A 21,300-nucleotide genomic window follows, 5' to 3' on the forward strand; every position below is an offset into this window, starting at 1 on the left:
AAATATGTTGGTCTAGAGATGGTTCCTGTTCACGCTGCTGCCCTGGTGGATAGGGAACCATTACTTAATATAGTACATAAGGTGAGTACAGTAAATAGAAGCATAGTATACTGCAGCATAGTACATCCTAGCATGGTGGATATAACATAGTGGATAAAAGCATAGTGTAATGTTCAATGGGTTAAACCAGATGTAAATCCTAGGGATTTCGAGCTCTATCATTTTCTCCCATAGTTAGGCGTGTACAAATATTTCACTCTGAACCCCGTACTCTTGTTCTTATAAATCACAATCTCTTTCTCTAAATATCTCTTTGGAGTATAAATGAATAGGATTTAGCTTCAAAGTTTTATTTGTTATTTACATCTATATATGTTACTCTTGTTTTTATTATCTCTCCATGGTATTCGGGAAAACCGTGGTTCCGCTGCTCCAGTTCAAGATCTGTCTGAGCAGCTTCCTCAACCTCAAATATCTTGTTCAGCTGCTCTGGTTCAGAAGATGCTTTCATTGTAATCTCCTGGAGTCTCCGCTACTTCAGCTGCTCCTACAATCTGAGGTGCTTCTACTATTTTCGAAGCTGCATCTTTTTCTACCGGAGCTGCTCACGGAGTCTCTGCTACTATGGCTGCATTCCCAGCTGCTTCCTTTGTTGGACTTGCAACTGTAAAGAGCAGCATCTCCTGTCTCAAGATTATCTTGCTCTTCAGCTGCTTCTACAACAGATATGTGAAGAAGAGCTGCCTGTAAAGTAGGTTTAGAGGAACTAGTCCAAACTGAGCACTAAGTGCACTAAATACATTACTAGCAGAGAACAAAAAGTTTATCCTTGAGTAGAGCAAGGGTGTTCACTGTTCAGCAATAAGTTTGCCTTGATGAGAGCAATGACTGCTTTAATGACTTTTGCTGTACAACAAAATGCTTGCTAAATTAAAAATATATAGTGCAAGAAAAAAAGATGAAATATATATTGATAAGATGTACTGCTCAAATAAGATTTTAGTTTAATAATAATATGACTCCAAAATGAAAATGTTAGAAAATATTTCCTAATTAAAAGTTTCGGAAAAGATCAAAAAACGACGCCATTGTAATTAATTGGTTAACAAAGTATCTTACTGCTTAAACTGGACTAACCAGAATACAAAGATTACACTGGTTAAATAACTCCTTTCAGTATAATATTCTACTTCAGATCCGCCGATAACACTAACTAAATCCAACTAAAAAAGGAGAGAATTCTAAATTATTAATCTGTAAAATTTAATTAGTTTAACATTATGTGTAAAAAATCTCTCTAACATGGTATTGCAACCAGATGACAAAGGATACTGAACGGATTTTAGTGTAAACCGGTTTAAAGTTATAAACAAACAGTAAGTAAACAAACAGAAAAATATTATTCAGAACCAAATCACGATTTTAATAGAATAACTTAAGTCTTAAGGGATTGTTCTTATCTTACAAAACGCGCTAAGGGACTGTTCTCAATTTTAAAACTGCGCTTTAGCTACATTTAACAACCATTAATTAAATTACACAACAATGTACAAGCGTGTGAACTAATTAAACTTGAATTAATGTTTTAATTACTTTATTAAAACTCGCCTTTTGTTTAAGGAACTTAAGAATATTGGGCTTAACCCTAAACTTGAGACCCCTAAGCCCCCTAAACGGTCCCTTGTACCGTTTTCCACCCCTGGAGGGGGCTCCACCCCTGCACCACCCACAGGTTAGTTAGTTAATACATGTTACTGAATTAACCATTTCAATGTTAATTTATTCGTGATCTTTAATATAATTTTCTATTGTTAAATTGTAATTATTTATGCTTGAAATTGATTTCCAGGGGATCAAATGATTTAATGACTTTAAAATTGATCTCTTTAGGATTGTTGATCGAAAAGTTTACTGGATTATTTATCAGTTGATTGGATAACTGATCAGTGGATTAAAAAGTTGATCGGATTATTTGTTATTTGAATATTAGATATTTCATAAGTTGATTGCTTATTTAATCAGTTGATTAGATATTTGACAAGTTGATTAGATATTTGACAAGTTGATTAGATATTTGACAAGTTGATTAGATATTTGATAAGTTGATTGCTTATTTAATCAGTTGATTAGATATTGGACAAGGTATTTTAAAAGTTGATTAGTTATTTTAGAAGTTTATTATATATTTGATAAGTTGATTAGATATTTGATAAGTTGATTAGATATTTGACAAGTTGATTAGATATTTGACAAGTTGATTAGATATTTGATAAGTTGATTAGATATTTGACAAGTTGATTAGATATTTGATAAGTTGATTAGATATTTGACAAGTTGATTAGATATTTGACAAGTTGATTAGATATTTGATAAGTTGATTGCTTAATTAATCATTTGATTAGATATTGGACAAGATATCTTAAAAGTTGATTAGATATTTTAAAAGTTGATTAGATATTTGATAAGTTGATCAGATATTTAACAAGTTGATAAGATATTTGACAAGTTGATTAGATATTTGACAAGTTGATTAGATATTTGATAAGTTGATTATATATTTGACAAGTTGATTATATATTTGACGAGTTGATCGGATAATTGATCAGTTTATCGCATAATTGATCCAGTGGGTTGGATATTTGACAAGTTTATCGGATAATTGATCAGTTAATAGGGTATTTGATCAGATGATAAAGTATTTGATTTGATTTATTCCAACAGTTGACTGGATATTTCCACAGATGATCAATCGGATATTTGATCAGTTCATAGGGTATTCGATCTGTTGATCGTATATTTAATCAGTTGATTCATATTGGATATTATAATTTGATCAGTTGAATCATATTGAATATTTGATCAGTTTGTTGGGTATTTGATCACTGATCGAATATTAACCAGTTGATTGTTTTTTTTCATAAGATGATTGGATATGTTATTGGTAGATTTTTGAAGTGATCTGTTAATGATATATTCGATTGATTAATTGATTGTTGTGTAGGTCGTATATTTGGGAAAAGATTAACTGAGTTGTCCAAGTTATTGGTTAGCTTGGATCCACATACAGATGTTTTGGTTCCCAAGTTCTTGGTTTCAGCCTGCGGATTCATCCAGGTTCTGTTTTTAGCTTAATGCAGGGGACCCCGGCCCGGATACACCTCCCCCCCCCCCCTCCCCCAAAAATTGTTATTTTTTATGCTTCTTAAAGTTTAAAAATTTAACAAGTTTTGGGGAGATCCCCTCCACCGGCCACCCTACACCATTTCCGTCAAATTCTAAAAACGTTATTTTTCTTAAAAATTATTATTGAAAAAACGATAATCTAGAACAGAGCAATTTTTATTTTTTATTGTTATTTTAGGAAAACTTGAATACTGAAGGAATTTACAGGCTCGCTGGTTCAAATGCAAGACAAAAAACCATTCGTAGGTTAGAGAAATAGCAATGAGAATTTTTTAAATGCAGCCTTAATGGAGCTGTATGTGTAATTTGATGGCAATGTCTGATTTACAACGCTACCCTTAANCCCCTGGAAACATTTTAGGTATTTAAAAAAATCACCCAGACATGTATGATAAACTGTTGGAACCGTCTCAATAGGTTTGCATTATAAAACTTCTTCTTGCAAAATATATCTGCACAATTAGTCATTGTTCTGAATTGTGACGATTCCAACAGTGAATAACTCATTCCTAGGTCTTATTTTATGTGTTTCCAAGGTATGACCTTAATCTGATCATTGTGCTAGTCCTTCTCACAGAGAAACCAAATATAAGAACTGAAATAAGAATATCTACTTCACAGAGAAACCAAATATAAGAACTAAAATAAGAATATCTACTTCACAGAGAAACCAAATGTAAGAACTGAAATAAGAATATCTACTTCACAGAGAAACCAAATATAAGAACTGAAATAAGAATATCTAGTTCACAGAGAAACCAAATATAAGAACTGAAATTAGAATATCTAGTCACAGAGAAACCAAATATAAGAACTGAAATTAGAATATCTACTTCACACTTGATCACACAAGGGTATCGTTGTGAACCAGACATTGCTTTCTTTGAATGGAGGGTCACTTAAATTACGCCTTACAGTTACTCTAATTCTTTTGAAACACTAGACTAATTTGAAATTTTCTTCAGCTTATAAATGTATTCGCTAAATCCAAATTCACATCAAAATGGAATGGGCCTAAAAGCACTTAATGTATCTGTGTTGGTAGTTTTTTCAATTAATTATTCTAAATTAAAAGATTATTTTAAAAATCATTAAATACCTTTAATTTTTAGAGAGCTTGAGTGCAGTGAGAAAGACCTTCATGAGGTGTCTCCAACTCCTTCAGTTCTTGATGTTACAAATCTTCTCAAACAATTTCTTAGAGAGCTTCCTGTTCCCCTTCTCCCCCTTCACTTTCATTCCCTTCTTGCTGATGCTCTTAATAAGGTTAGATCTATCTATCCCCCTCATTTTTCTCCACTTTATTTCTCTTCTTGCTGATGCTCTTAATAAGGTTAGATCTATCTATATATCCCCGTCCTCTTTCTTCACTTTATTTCTCTTCTTGCTAATGCTGTTAATAAGTTTCTATCTGTTTCTCAATCTTTCTCCTGTTTATCTTTTCATTTCCTGTTTATCTGTATATCTCCTGTTTATCTGTATATCTCCTGTTTATCTATCCATTTCCTGTTTATCTGTATATCTCCTGTTAATCTATCCATTTCCTGTTTATCTATTCATCTCCTTGTTATCTATCCATCTCCTGTTTATCTATTCTTCTCCTGTCCGTCTATGATTCTTTTGTTTATCTATCCAGCGCCTGTCCATCTATCCATCTTCTGTTTCTCTCTCCATCTCCTGTTTATATATTCGTCTCCTGTCCATCTATCCATCTTTTGTTTGTCTATTCATATCCTGTTTATATATCCATCTCCTGTCCATCTATCTATCTTTTGTTCATCTATCCATCTTCTGTTTATCTATCCATCTCCTGTCCATCTATTCATCTCCTGTTTATATATCCATCTCCTGTTTCTCTATCTATCTCCTGTTTCTCTATCCATCTCCTGTCCATCTAATCATCTGTGTTTATCTATCCATCTCCTGTTTATCTATCCATTTCCTGTTTGTCTATCCATCTCCTGTTTATATATCCATCTCCTGTCCATCTATCCATCTTCTGTTTATATCCATCTCCTGTTTATCTGTCCATCTCCTGTCCATCTATCCATCTGTTGTTTATCTATTCATCTCCTGTTTATCTATCCATCTTCTGTTCATCTATTCATCTCCTGTTTATCTATCCATCTCCTGTCCATCTATCCATCTCCTGACCATCTATCCATCTCCTGTTTATCTATCTCCTGTTTCTCTATCCATCTCCTGTTAATATATCCATCTCCTGTTTATATATATCCATCTCCTGTCCATCTATCCATCTCCTTTTTATCTATCCATCTCCTGTTTATCTATCTCCTGTTTATCTATTCATCTTCTGTTTATTTATCCATCTCCTGTTAATCCATCTCCTGTTTCTCTATCCATCTTCTGTTTATATATTCATCTCCTGTTTATCTATCCAGCTCCTGTTTAGAGTGAATCTAGTCTGCTTCTAACCCTGCTGCTGCTTCCTATTGAGCATCTCTCCTGTTTATCCTACCTGTGTCGACATCTAGCCGAGGTGGCGGATAACAGTGCTAGAAACAAGATGACCGTCAATAATCTGGCGATTGTTCTTACTCCTTGCCTTTTCCCTATACAGGTGGCTTATTCTTTGTTTAAATAATAAGCAAGCATACTGCAGTGAGTGATAACCAATAAGTTTTGGGTTTATTTTTGACTTTCTGAAAAAATTTACAAATTTCAATTGATCCCCAGTTTTTCCTTTTTTACTTTGAGAATAGAAATATTGCTAAGATTAATAGCAGCAACCTTGACAGAAAACAGTTTTGAAATATTGTCAAGTTTAATAGCATCAACCTTGACAGAAAATAGTTTTGAAATATTGCTATGTTTAATAGCATCAACCTTGACAGAAAACAGTTTTGAAATATTGCTAAGTTTAAAAGCATCAACCTTGACAGAAAATAGTTTTGAAATATTGCCAAGTTTATAAGCATCAACCTTGACAGAAAACAGTTTTGAAATATTGCTAAGTTTAATAGCATCAACCTTGACAGAAAACAGTTTTGAAATATTGCCAAGTTTAATAGCATCAACCTTGACAGAAAACAGCAGTGCTTAGGATCCATTCAATTTCGATGCGGATCCTGCACTGGAAAAAAATGGGACCGGATCCAAATCCGGATCCGGATCCGGATCCGGTACGGATACAGATCATTTCTTTAAGATTCACTGAATTTTTTTAACAAAAAATTTTTTTCAAATTTTTGGTTTTATTTTTTTCGCTTATTTTTATTCTAAAAATTTTTATAATCTCTCTTTTTTCAAAAGTTCAGATTTGGGGTTTCGAAGAAAAAGATTTTTTTGCCGTTTTTTAATTTATTTTTATTTTACCCCTTGGATCCGGATCCGTGGATCCGCTGGATCCAAGAAGCCAAAATCTTACGGATCCAACAGAAGCACTGGAAATCAGTTTTGAAATAATGCTAAGTTTAATAGCAGCAACCTTGACAGAAAACAGTTTTTAAATATTGCCAAGTTTAATTGCATCAACCTTGACAGAAAACAGTTCTGAAATATTGCTAAGTTTAATAACATCAACCTTGACAGAAAACAGTTTTGAAATATTGCCAAGTTTAATAGCATCAACCTTGACAGTGAACAGTTTTGAAATATTGCTAAGTTTAATAGCATCAGCCTTGACAGAAAACAGTTTTGAAATATTACAATTTTTATGAAGTTAAAAAAAACTAACCAAAACGATTAATAACTATAGTCCCTGGAAGAAATGTAAATAAACTCAACCAAACAAAACTAAGTTTTGTTAATATTCAACCTAGAAACTGAGTTTTGTTTATAATCCACCCAGAAACGGAGTTTTGTTTATATTCCACCCAGAAACGGAGTTTTGTTTATATTCGACCCAGAAACTGAGTTTTGTTTATATTCGACCCAAAAACTGAGTTTTGTTTATATCCCTCCCAGAAACTGAGTTTTGTTTATATTCCTCCCAGAAATTGAGTTTTGTTTATATTCGACCCAGAAACTGAGTTTTGTTTATATTCCTCCCAGAAACTGAGTTTTGTTTATATTCCTCCAAGAAACTGAGTTTTGTTTATATTCGACCGAGAAACTGAGTTTTGTTTATATTCCTCCCAGAAACTGAGTTTTGTTATATTCGACCCAAAAACTGAGCTTTGTTTATATTCGACCCAAAAACTGAGTTTTGTTTATATTCGACCCAAAAACTGAGTTTTGTTTATATTCCTCCCAGAAACTGAGTTTTGTTATATTCGACCCAAAAACTGAGTTTTGTTTATATTCGACCCAAAAACTGAGTTTTGTTTATATTCGACCCAAAAACTGAGTTTTGTTTATATTCCACCCAGAAACTGCTGTACATAAATATTTATTGAGTATTATAAAATCGTAAATTACGTAAATTCGGTATCTTAATCAAATTAATAAAGGATAATAAGTTTAAGCAAGCAGAGAATAAAACTAATAAATAAAATTATAATGCAGGATAGTTATGTTGCTCCTGGAGCTAACAAAGACAGAAGATTTGCTGATGGAGAGAAGAAATTAAAGATTCATACCGCCATTGTTGAAGCTTTCATCACAAATTCAAACCAGGTAAACTTTTTAAGTAAAGCATACTTTTTTTTAGAAAATGGAGAATCTAAGAAATAACTTTTATTTTTTTTTCATATTACCAAAGTTTATATAATAGACTCGATGGTAAAGATATTTTTAAGAATTACATCCCGGGAGGGGAGAGGAGGGGGGGAGGGGGAAGTGATCGTTGATAATTTAGAGAAAAATAAAAATTAGAAATCAACCATTAATTATTTTCCCAAATTCAGCGGATATCTAAAAATATCCCCAACAAAGTTTTACATAAAGGGGGGGGGGATCCGGATCCTAGAGTGGGTCCGGGTCCGGATCAGCACCTAAATTAAAAGGATCCGAAGCATTGCTTTTTGGTTTTATTTTCATTCAAAAAATACATTTTTTCAGTTGGGATTTTTGACTGGTTCTGTTTACGATCGATATCTAGCAGCAGTTTCTCAATCATCAGACGATAATTTAGGTAAAGGTAAACAGTGCAGTACAGTTAGGTTGTTAGTAAACAGTGCAGTACAGTTAGGTTGTTAGTAAACAGTGCAGTACAGGTAGGGTATTAGTGAACAGTGCAGTACATTTAGGTTGTTAGTGAACAGTGCAGTACATTTAGGTTGTTAGTGAACAGTGCAGTAAAGTTAGGTTATTAGTGAACAGTGCAGTACAGTTAGGGTATTAGTGACGTGTAGTACAGTTAAGTTATTAGTGAACAGTGCAGTACAGTTAGGTTATTAGTGAACAGTGCAGTACAGTTAGGTTATTAATGAACAGTGCAGTACAGTTAGGTTATTAGTGAACAGTGCAGTACAGTTAATGTATTAGTTAACAGTGCAGTACATTTAGGTTGTTAGTGAACAGTGCAGTACAGTTAGGTTGTTAGTAAACAGTGCAGTACAGTTAGGTTATTAGTTAACAGTGCAGTACAGTTAGATTATTAGTAAACAGTGCAGTACAGTTAGGTTGATAGTAAACAGTGCAGTACAGTTAGGTTGTTAGTGAACAGTGCAGTACAGTTAGGTTATTAGTAAACAGTGCAGGACAGTTAGGTTAGTAGTGAACAGTGCAGTACATTTAGGTTGTTAGTGATCAGTGCAGTACAGTTAGGTTTGTAGTAAACAGTGCAGGACAGTTAGGTTGTTAGTAATCAGTGCAGGACAGTTAGGTTATTAGTGAAAAGTGCAGTACAGTTGGGTTGTTAGTGAACAGTGTAGTAGAGTTAGGTTGATAGTAAACAGTGCAGTACAGTAAGGTTGATAGTAAACAGTGCAGGACAGTTAGGTTTTTAGTGAACAGTGCAGTACAGTTAGGTTATTAGTAAACAGTGCAGTACATTTAGGTTGTCTGTAAACAGTGCACGACAGTTAGGTTGTTGGTAAACAGTGCAGCATAGTTAGGTTGTTAGTGAACAGTGCAGTACAGTTAGGTTATTAGTAAACAGTGCAGTAAATTTAGATTGTTAGTGAATAGTGTAGTACAGTTAGGTTGATAGTAAACAGTGCAGCACAGTTAGGTTGTTAGTAATCAGTGCAGTACAGTTAGGTTATTAGTGAACAGTGCAGTACAGTTAGGTTATTAGTAAACAGTGCAGTACATTTAGGTTGTTAGTGAATAATGCAGTACAGTTAGGTTGTTAGTAAACAGTGCAAGACAGTTAGGGTATTAGCAAACAGTGCAGTACATTTAGGTTGTTTGTAAACAGTGATGTACATTTAGGTTGTTTGTAAACAGTGATGTACATTTAGGTTGTTAGTAAACAGTGCAGTACATTTGGGTTGTTAGTGAACAGTGCAGTACAGTTAGGTTGTTAGTAAACAGTTAAGGACTAAATAGGTGCTTAATCTTAACATGAATACTCCCTGTTGGAACCATAGCCTCCCTGTATTATAATTTTTTTATTCAGATGAGGATAGCGGACCCAGTAAAAGAAAAGGCAAAAAGAGAATTCGTCGTCGTTCAGGAATATTCATTGTAGTTATTCTTAGTTTTCTTTAATTCTTTAGTTATTCTTAGTTCTTGGTCACAGTCTTGGTTATCTTTAGTTCTTGGTAACCAGTGCTTAGGATCCATTTAATTTTGATCCGGATCCGGATCCTGGATCCGCTTTTCAAAAAAATGGATCCGGATTCGGATCCGGATCCGGATCCAGGTCATTAATCAAAAAAAAATTTAGTTCAAATATCTTTTCATAACTAAAAAAATGTTAAACATTTTAACATTTTTTTATACTATTTTTACTTTATTGGATGAAAAAACAGGTCTAATTCATATTAGCTTTTAGTAGAAGGAGGGTCTTTAGAATATCTGTCTTCAGGTCTGATTTGAATATCTTCAGTGCAGAGAACAGTCTCTTTATACTGGGAACACAAAATGTTCCTTAGCATCTGTATCTTTTTAGCATATGTGCGCCCCCTCACTCTTACACATCCTTACACCTTAATTTGTGAAGACTGAATTTGCTTAGTTGCAATGGCGAAAAGGGAGACTTCTCCCCCCCCCCCCCCCCTCTCTAGTTATTAAAGGGGGTACTGGGGGTGCACGGTGGATGTCTGAGTTAAGATTTTAGCAAGATAGAAACCTGAGACCCTGAGAATATTTTTAAAATCTTTTAAACAATTCAAAATAGGATATTTTTAAGGGAAAATAACGCTGTTTTGCACATTTTGAAAAATTTTGCTTGGATCCGGATCCGTGGATCCGCATTCTTTTGCGGATCCGGATCCAGAGAGCAAAAATAATGCGGATCCAGCGGATCCGGATCCTAAGCCTTGTATGGTAACAGACTTAGTAATCTTCAATTGTTGATCACAGTCTTAGTTATACTTAGTTCTTGGTCACAGTCTTAGTTATCCTTAGTTCTTGGTCACAGTCTTAGTTATCCTTAGTTCTTGGTCATAGTCTTAGTTATCCTTAGTTCTTGGTCACAGTCTTAGTTATCCTTAGTTCTTGGTAACAGTCAGTTATCTTTATTCTTGGTCACTGTCTTAGTTATCCTCTTTTCTTGATCACAGTCAGTTTTCTTTAGTTCTTGGTCACAGTCTTAGTTATCTTTAATTCTTGGTCACAGTCCTAGTTATACTTAGTTCTTGGTCACAGTCTTGGTTATCCTTAGTTCTTGGTCACAGTCTAGTTATCTTTAATTCTTGGTCACAGTCCTAGTTATACTTAGTTCTTGGTCACAGTCTTAGTTATCCTTAGTTCTTGGTCACAATTTTAGTTATCTTTAATTCTTGGCCACAGTCTTAGTCATCTTTAATTCTTGGTCGCAGTCTTGGTCACAGTCAGTTTTCCCTAGTTCTTGTTTGTCATTTAACCAATTTCAACTTTTACAATTTGATGAAAAATGTTTAACTTTGAATCTTTATGATACAGGAAGTTTATCTCGAGTTCTCTCTGTTATGGGGAAAGGTATTCGAGCAATGGCCCGGACCACCACAACACCCAATAAAGGTCAGACGGGCTCGATTCACTCCACGCCACTTCCACAGTTTGGCGCCACTCCTGACTACCCCTCACCAAGAGGTCAACCCAAACGGAAAGCGCCTGAACATGAGCTGTCCCCAGCGACGAAGTCGCATAAAAGAGGATTTGAGTCGACATTTACCCCGAAAATGAGAACGCGGTCTTTTTCGGTCAAGAGATTTAAACGGAAGAAATCTGAGGGAAAATTGCCGAAGGAGACGTTTGTGACGCATACTAAACTTAGTTGTACGCCGCATCAGCGTACACCGATGTCGCAAACATTACCAACAGCTATGCCCGTCTTAGCAAGCATTAGCAATCTTCATATTACGCCATTGCAATTAAAGGTATGATACAACTTGTCAACCCTATAAAGGCTGGGGCGTCTGAATCTATGTATAGCCTGGGGGGGGGGTGTCTCCCTCCCAGAAAAGGCCCGGGAGAAGAGGTATAAGGTTGAAATGCATGTTTATAGCCCAATTTTTCAAGGCCAGCTCATTGAAAAAAAAAACTAGACGATAAATTTTATAGTTTGGGCGCTAGAATGTGTTGAAAAAATGCCAAAAAAAAAGTTAAAAGAAATGTAAAAAAATATTTTGTTTCTTTTTTAAACAAAAGTGTTACACATGTTTCAACTTTCATTTGAGGGCTTTTAAAAATACATATCTGTAGCTTTGTCACCAAAAATTTTAGGGCTATTTTAGATTTTTTTTGACACAGACTGGACTTTTTACCGCCATGTACTCTACCCTATGCATTAAATCAAACAATAAAAAACCCCCCAGCCTGTTTAGGGTTAAGATCCTTTTGATTAGAAAAAATAACCATATTTTTAATCAAAATTTTGTTCAGTCTGGGACAATTTTTTCCGATGCAAATCTTCAGTATGAAGCTAATTCACAGGTAAAATTTTTTTTAAGACTTATTAAATAATAGATATTTTTTCATTTTATTTTTCAGTTTGAGAATGAATACGCAGAGGTTAAGGCCCAGTATCAGGATCTTAAGGTAGAGTACTGAACAGTGAACAGTAAGCAATTAGTTGTTTAGGACTGTATAGTGTATATATGGTGTATGGTGTATGGTGTATGGTGTATGGTGTATGGTGTATGGTGTATGGTGTATGGTGTATGGTGTATGGTGTATAGTGTATAGTGTATAGTGTATAGTGTATAGTGTATAGTGTATAGTGTATAGTGTATAGTGTATAGTGTTTATGTGTCAAGTCCAATAAACGATGTAATTAATGCATCTCTTGTATATATTCTCGGTTTCACTGAACACTCACTACAGGGGATATGATGCACCTCAAATCAACTTTCCATAATAAGAATAAAATAATGTGAATATCCCTGACCGGGCGAAATTTTTACTCTCTTAATCTTAGAAGACTCCTGGAATATATTTCTTATTACATGGCTTTTCTGTCAATTTGATTTAAAGAAAGGGCGCGTTTTTTACTTCATTGTGGACAAGGTTCAACCACTTCTCTTCAGCTTGATCTGGAACGTTAAGATCAACTACTTGATATTCATTAAAGCGAAGTGTATTATCTACACGATCAAAACTGGTCAAGGCTTCTGTCCTGGATTCTCGGCACCTTCATTTATATGAACTAGGCTGCGCCCATCCTCTAATTCAATTATGTTATCATTTTATATATTGTGAAATAATAAAATAAAATGCGTTAAGTGGATTGACCAAATGGGCTGAAATTTTTTTGTGGACTCTCAGGGGTGGCCAGGAGCTAAAAAAATTCAAATAGTTTTTAAAAAATATTTTCTTTTTAATTTTTTAAAATGTTTTACAGGCAACGCCGGGCCCTTCGGCTAGTGAAATTTACAACAAGACATTCATATATATGTTGCCTAAAGGGGGCCAAACGGCTTGACTGAATGGGCTAAAAGAATTTGTGGACACTCATGGGTTACCGAGCGGTATTTAAGGCTAAAATATCGAAAAAAATTCAATATTTTTTTAAAAAACTTTAAATATATTTTTTTCAATAGCAACGCCGGGCTCTTCAGCAAGTCATCCATAAACCTTCCCTGGGGTCACGAGAAATCCCACAAAAATTTGGGCCCGATCGGTTCAGCTGTTCTGACGTTTTACAAACAAACAGACACCCAAACAAGCAAAGAATATATAGATATAAAGTCTCGATTTAACAAAATATTCTACCAGGAGGAAGTGCGTATGTTAGAAGAGTCAAGGAGGGAGGATTCGATGCTGGCTGATGAGGATGAAGAAGCGAGGCTTGACAATAATGTCGATGCTCTCCAGATAGTTGAAGAAAGGTAGATTTTTTAAACATTCGTTTTCTTCGAGATTTAAGTATTTTAGTGACTTTTGTCTAACTGTCTTAAAGTTGATTGTGAAATGTCACTAGGGGATGGGGGGGGGGGGTTACTGCTAATTATCAGGGGAACGTTTTTCTCATCTGTATATTAGGAATTTTTAGGTGTTGAACATGAAAGGTTCTAAAATAATTTTTAGATTATTTAAAATATGATATATGAGAGATCTTTAACGGAACATTTAATTACTGAAATTTTGTTAGGTATGAGGTTGCTAAAGCTAATATTGTTAGGTATGAGGTTGCTAAAGCTAATATTGTTAGGTATGAGGTTGCTAAAGCTAATATTGTTAGGTATGAGGTTGCTCAAGCTAATATTGTTAGGTATGAGGTTGCTCAAGCTAATATTGTTAGGTATGAGGTTGCTAAAGCTAATGGTGGAACACTAGACAAGGAATCCAGGGATACTGCTCGCCAACTGGCCAGGTATCTTGTCAGGTGTTTCTGTAGGAATTAAACTTTTTATTAGAAAAAAATAAAGTATTTGTTTATTTTTATTGAATATCATCATTTCTCGCTAGATTTTCTTCTTAATTGATTTTGTTTCTATAAATGATTATGTTTTCAAATTGAAATATTTCAATCAAAGTAACAAAAAACTGCTTATTATTTCAATGTAATTGTTTACAATAAGCAATGAAAAATGGTCACAATTTATTTACCATTTTGGTCATTATTTTTCTGGGGACTAATTTCTAATAACCCTCCATTTAAAGAGGGGGGCATACCCTTATCTCAGTGGTACCTTGAAACCTTTATCTGATAAATTTCTGGATTGACGTGTTTTTATTGAGACAGTTACTCCTCTTTTTCTTCAGCATAATTTCGCAAGTTACTTCATTGATAAAACCACAATTAAAAATTATCAGTTTCTGAGGTTCACTTGAATTAAACTTCTACAGTCCATTTGTTATTATTTAGAGTGAAACGGCGGTCTAGTGAAAACAAGAAACCCCGGTCCCCTTCTCAACGTCGCATCGGAGTTATTAGAAGGTTTGCACTTCAACTATTTAATTTTAAGACTTATGTCATATTGACTTCAATTGTATTATTTAATTAGTCATTTCTCTGTTTAAATTTCCCAGAGCAATAAGTTTTATCTCGGGGACCTTGCAATGACAAATTTAATTTTGTTGGAAGCCAAACAAATTAAAATTTAAATGATTTTTGTTTTGTTTAGAAAAAGCAAGGAGAGAGAGGAGAAACTAAACCGTCGGCCGAGCCCTGGTCAAGATGTTAGCCCAAGAGAGCGTGGTCGAAGCCCCGGTCCTAGGCGGGCACTCAACAAGTCCCCGGTCACCAAGATTCCACTCACCCCCCTACTCAATGAGTCGGGCATCAAGGGGAAGCTTTTAAGAGGACGGCCCAATACTACAACCTCAGGACTTGAGAAACCCTCTCCAGTCACTGTTGTGGGCCCTCAGGGTAATATTAGGATTAAGAATAGCTTTAAGAGCAAGGATAGAGGAGCTATTCGTGCAATTGCCCCTGCTCCCAAAATTCAAAGCCCTGTCACCAGATCAATCAGCCAGTCCGATTCTATCTCTAGTTTAAGATCATATATTCACGATATTATTGAGAAATCCTTCAGCACTGGCAATGTGTCGGAGGACAATGTGTTTGGTTCGGATGATACTCTGGATGGAACATTTCGACAGTCCTCTCGTGAGGATGTGCAAGAGCTTTCATCACAAATGGAAAATGTATCTTTTAACTCCGACATTTCTTCAATACCGGCAGATTTTATGAAGCAAGAGAGTTCTTTAACACGTAGCCAACTTAGACGACAATCCCATTCTTTTGAGTTCACCAAACCTTCTGCTAACACGGAGACAATACGCAACAAGACCGATTCAATGCGCCGACAATCTTCCGCTTTTGAATTCCGATCTAAACCGATAGTGGAGCCAATTTATGAAAACCTGAGTCGGGATACTGCCACCAGGGCCAGCTTGCGACGAAGAAACTCCAGTGTCAAGGATCTAATCAAGAAAATGGAAATGGAAGCACAGCGGCGAATTGGAGCTCCCAAGGGGTATTTTGACGCTCCACGGACAAGAACCCAAAGTATTCCTGAAAATGGAAATACTATTTATGAAGATGTTGTCCTGATGGTTGATAATCAGTCCAAACCCTCTGAAGATATCATCCCAACTACAAGTCTAAAAACTGATGCTGCGTCACAGCCAGAGGAAAACATGTTTGCTTCTCCACCTTCCTCTGAGGAGATATGGGTTGATGGGTCAGAGTTCTTCAAGAATGTACAACAAGCTAACCTCCCCCAGTGTGGACGCTCTTCTATTGTAAAGATCCGAACCGAGCATCGCGGTCGAGTTCTGAACTCCGTAACAAAATTTTCTGGTCCTCCCGGATCCACCCCAGTCCGCCGAGGGGCTACCCCCGGCTCACGTCGGATATCCGCCAGAATGGGTGTGTCGGCTAGCCCCTCCTGTCCTCCACCCCCGGTACACCGTCGACAGACCCTAACTGGAATAAAGACTTCTGCCGGGTCTAGACCAAGCGGACATTACACTGCTCCGACTATATCTACCCTAGCTAAGAAACGGGATAAAAGTCCACTAGCGCCACCCCGACTTAAACGAAGTCCAACTGTTAGAACACTAGAGCGTAAGAAATCGGATGCAAAGAGTGGACAGAAAGCTGCTTCTGTTCGTCGGACGTCATCTAATACCGCTCCGTCAAGAAAGGGTAGCGAAGGTGGCCGGGGAAGAAGGAGAGATGATAGAAGGTTCTTAACCATTGGTTACAATGAGGATGTTAGAAGTCCGCTCAAAGAATGTCAAAACATTCATGCTAACGTTAAACGGTATTTTAATTTATAACTTTTAGATTTTGATTAAATAGGTTATAAACGAATTTGAGGGGTTCTTAAATAATAAATATTCATTGAATTTTCTTGAAAATATTCCAGAATTGGGGAAATGGTTTTTAAGAGAGAATAAGCAAATATTTGGGTAAAAAGTAAAAAAAGGATGGAAGAACTTACCCGTTTTTTGTTATTAATCTATGTTGACTATCTCTTAATTCGATCTTTTGAGAATATTTTAACATATTTTGAAACATAAAGTTCTTAACTCTTAAAATATTTCAAAAACTGTATATTAGTATATTGGTAAAATATCTAAACTACACAGGGATGGAAATATGAAGAATTTTAGTTCTTAGTTTTAATCAACATTAAGAATCATTTTTCCAGGAAAAGAATCAAGATTTAATTAGCACTGATTTTGAAATGGGAAGTTAATTTTTTTCCCCGAGATTTTAGACTTTTATCAAATTTTGATATTTCATACACCTTCCTTGGGATTAGTGAGATACAACAAATAACTGGTTTAATCGTTTAACTACGAAACAGAAATGCATAATATTTAAATATCTTTTTGTTCTAGATCAAACTCTGACCAGACGACAACCAGTAAGAAGGAAATGAGGAAACCTGTAGCGGAGGCTGAGAATACTTACCAAAACATCCTCGTCTCAAGGACACATAGCCTTAAATCCGACCTCCTCATGAGCCCCGCCTGTCCTCCTAACCTCACTCCTAAAGCTGAACGTGTACGAAGGGCGAATTCTGAGAGAACTACGCCACGTCACACTCCATACAAGACACCATATTCAGCCTACCGACCATATAGGGCGGAACTGGGAGACCAGGGAACGCCCCGAAGATCTCCCAGATTGTTGTAAGAAGGCGTGTCCGTGCCAAATGTATAAATATGAAAGACTGTTCTATATGCTTTAATTCTTTATTGTATTATCTTATAAATATTAACACAAAGTTGTACGATATCTTGCACACGTTTTTTTAATAGATTTGATCATTTGAAGATTGTTACCGTTTCAATTTCATTATTTTATTCTGGACTCAAGAAGTTGCTCAAATTCTAGTTTTTGACATCACACATCAATTATTGTGATAAAAGAATTTTGGATTATAGAAAAGTTTTGTAATAAAATATGACTTAAATTTAAGGTTAAGATTTTTCTGGTTTTCATATTATATCAATGGAAACCAAGTCGAGAAAAATGCACGAGTATAAGTGGAGAGAAAGTGCCGAGTATATTGTAAACAACCCCTGCTTCACATACCAAGATTCTAAGAATTAAGTTTAAGTAAATTAATTTAAGTCGACCAAAGAAAATTTGAAACCTTTTTAAAATTTAAAGTTGAAGAAATATTTTCTAAGAAAATACATTGGTATAATACGTAAATATTTTCTTATATTTCGTGAAAATTTGGGAAGTTTTTGGTTTTCATTTAATAGTACGAAAGTGTACGAAAAAATACGCAAATTTCACGAACAAAATAATTGGTAGACTTTACGTAATTTTATCCGTAAATTTTTCATAAAAATGGGATCGGTTTTTCGTAAAATATTTCTTAATGTGATCAAAAAAACGTATAATTTATATTTGGTAAGCAGGGCAGCCTTAAAAAATCCTCTTTCTTACCCGACAACTCTGATAAGAGACAATTCCCTCGAAACCTTCCTACACGGTACTGGTTGTTGATTGATAGTGAGGTGAAAAGTTCTTTAAATCCTCTAGTTCCTTTTCTTCTTAGTATATTCAAAAGTTACAAATATACGCTGTTCAGTTGAAACCTGAAGAGCCAATGAAAAACAACTTTTCTATAAAAATTAGACCAGAACTGAAAATTACAAATTCTCTTGATAAAATTGTTCAAATTTTCTGTGATTCTGTGATTTAGTATTTTTAAAATTTTAAGTCGGATAGAAATAATTTATTTACACATTTCTGCTTTTATGAACTTTTGATTTAAGAGAAAAAAGATTCGTGGATTTTTTGGGCCAAAAAAATTCCAAAATATATACAGGAGAGTTGCACAAACAAAAGGTACAACTTTGCACCAGACGCCGCTAATCACACTTTTTTTTTGACTCATCCTGTATATTAAATTTATCTGATGAAAAAGTTTTTCTTGTATCTGCCCTGTAATCTTGGGGTAAATGCTATTTAGGTACAGTTGTCGACGTTTATATCAATACAATATCCAAGAAACAATTTTGGGAAAATTCTCGAGAAATTCTGAAGAATTTTATCACTTTCTCGTGAAATAATCGAAACTTTTGAACGGCGCATTCACGAAAATCTGTCAATTGTTTTTGGAACCAATTCGCTATGTGCAGTTCCATACTTTTAACAATTCCTCCATTTACTCTACTGAATTTCCCCAAACGTCTCCCCAATTGGAGAATAAATTCCCAAAAGTTACTAGGCATAAAATGTATGAGAATTTAAACCCCAAAATTCCATTGCCTTTTTTTCGTTATTTTTTTTCTTCTATTTTTTTCGACGTTTTTTTCTCCTATCTTTCTTAATATTTTCTCTAGATTTACTAGGAGCAAAAGTTTGGAGAATTTTACTCACACTTTTTATGAACTTTTCTTCGAACATTTTTCTACATTCTTTTTTACAATTGTTATTCACAACCAAATCTTCTCTATTTGGAGAAATCTGGAGAAAATGTTCATGTATAGGAAAAAATGGAGCATGTCAAATGTTTAAAATTAAGTACTAAAAATTTATACAAAAAAATACTTTTGTAAATATTACTTTCTTCAATAACAAGCCACATGTAAATCCTAGGGAGTTTCGAGTCCATTAATTGCACCTGCATTGGTTGTAGGGCTTTTGCAAACATTTCACTCTAGATTCCCATACTCTCGTTTTTGTATTAATCCCTTTAATAACCTTTCTGTCCATGTCTCTCAGAGTATAAATCAATAGGGATTAATCAGTTTCATAGTTGATTTAATAAATACATCCATACGTTTATTCAGGTTTATTCAGATATTGAACTGCTACATTCAGGATCTGTCCGAGCAGCTTCCTCTATTACTCTATCTCGTTTAGCTGCTCCAGTTCAGTATCTTTCAAGGCAGCTTCTTCAACTCGATATCTCGTTTAGCTGCTCCAGTTCAGTATCTTTCAAGGCAGCTTCTCCAACTTAATATCTCGTTTAGCTGCTCCAGTTTAGTTTTTATCTAGGTAGCTTCTCAAACTCGATATCTCATTTAGCTGCTCTTACACTGCAATCTGAGCTCGTACACTAGCTGCTTCCAGAGTCTCCACTAATTTAGCTGCTCATACAATATGGGATGCTTCCACTATATTGCTAGCTGTTTCCTTTATTACGGAGCTGTTCCTAGAGTCTCTGCTATGTTAGCTGTACTTTCAATTTGAGCTGCTCCTAGAGCTATTCTCAGAGTCTCTTCTATGTTAGCCTTACACACAGGTCAAGCTGCTCCTAGAGTCTCTGCTAGGTTATCATCCTTGTTACCATCATTGTTACCATCATTTTTATCATCATTGGTATCATCATTGGTATCATCATTGGTATCTTAATTGTTATCATCATTGTTCCTTATTGATATCCTTTTTGATAACCTTATTGTTATCATCATTGTTATCCTCATTATTATCCTTAAAACGGGCAAACCCGACCGACAATGACCGGTGCTCCATTACACTGGCACACATTGAAAAGAATGATATTCCTTCTTATAGCGAATTTTTAATCTACTTTTAAAGTTGTTTTTGTTGTTTTGTAAATAGTTTTGAAATAGTTTGTAGTATCTGGTATCAGAGATGGAAGAAGCTTATTGCAGAGTAGCTTTGCACACATCTGTGATAACAATAGCTGCAGGGTACATAGGAGAACTAGGATATCCAGGACACATAGGAGAACTAGGATATCCAGGACAATTTAAGATGAAGATCTAATAATATGGTTTTTTCCAAGTCCATTGAAAACGTATTATTCATACGTTTTCATCGTAAAATCCAAAAAACTAAGTAACTGTTCTTTCTAGGAGATATCGGCAAATCTCGGTTGAAAACATTAACTACAGGCACAAATATGTTAATTTTATTTGATAACTTTTAATCTCAAACAATCAAAGGATGGTTATTCTAGCTAATACTTTAAAGAGAACGAGACATTTTATATTTATCAAGGCCTGAAGATGTAATTCTGCGCCTGTACATTTTTCCAAATGTTTAATCTATAATCTTGTCAACCAAAAAAAATTGAAACCTTCTTAACATTTAATGTGAAGGTAATATTTAGGATCCAGGAAGCCAAAATCTTGCGGATCCAACAGATCCGGATTCTGGATCCTAAGCACTGCTTTGGAGTATATGCTTCTAAATTCAATAGTTTCAGTTCAGGCATAGATATACAAGAATATAGATCACTAATGCAGACTGTAAAGCTGAAAATTGTACAACCCCTTGTACATCATGAACTTGTCATTTAAAAAGGTCATTGAATACGTTTTACTTCTCGGGGTTAATCTGAGTATTTTTTACTAATTTATTTAAATAAGTTTATTGAAAACTAGGATTTTCCCATTAACTATTTTAGCTTTTAACCCAAAACAGGCTGGGTGGGGGGGGGCTTCTAAAGTGTTTTTGTCCTATCACTCTCATTTTTGTCACTATCATCGTGACATTTTGTGACGTTTGATGAAAAGTAATTTAAAGGATTTTTGTCAAATTTTATTTTTTAATGCATAGGGAATGGTCTGTGTAAAAAAATCTAAAAAAGCCCAAACTTGTTTGTGATTAAAGCTACAGATTAAAAAATATATTTTTGCAAATCCCTTAAAAAATGAATGTAGAAACATATGTCACAATTTGATATCTGTTTAAAACAAAACTAAAATATTTATTACATTTTTACCCGTTTT

The 21,300-nt window shown here is 34.8% G+C and overlaps 1 protein-coding gene across 1 annotated transcript; it reads left to right on the plus strand.

Annotated features, from left to right (window-relative positions):
- The first annotated feature begins 2 nt into the window (after positions 1-2).
- LOC111709379 (serine/arginine repetitive matrix protein 1) lies at positions 3-17,412 on the plus strand. The gene is made up of 17 exons (XM_023483032.1): positions 3-81; positions 1,621-1,732; positions 3,002-3,114; positions 3,362-3,429; positions 4,296-4,449; positions 5,597-5,764; positions 7,651-7,761; positions 8,146-8,218; positions 9,650-9,706; positions 11,119-11,555; positions 12,061-12,111; positions 12,169-12,216; positions 13,393-13,505; positions 13,919-13,990; positions 14,486-14,557; positions 14,745-16,391; positions 16,975-17,412. The coding sequence occupies exons 1-17, from the start codon at positions 19-21 to the stop codon at positions 17,270-17,272; spliced, it is 3,657 nt and encodes a 1,218-aa protein (XP_023338800.1). The 5' UTR covers positions 3-18; the 3' UTR covers positions 17,273-17,412.
- Positions 17,413-21,300: the final 3,888 nt, after the last annotated feature.

This window comes from Eurytemora carolleeae, unplaced genomic scaffold (assembly GCF_000591075.1).
Source record: "Eurytemora carolleeae unplaced genomic scaffold, Eaff_2.0 scaffold948, whole genome shotgun sequence".
NCBI lineage: Eukaryota > Metazoa > Arthropoda > Copepoda > Calanoida > Temoridae > Eurytemora > Eurytemora carolleeae.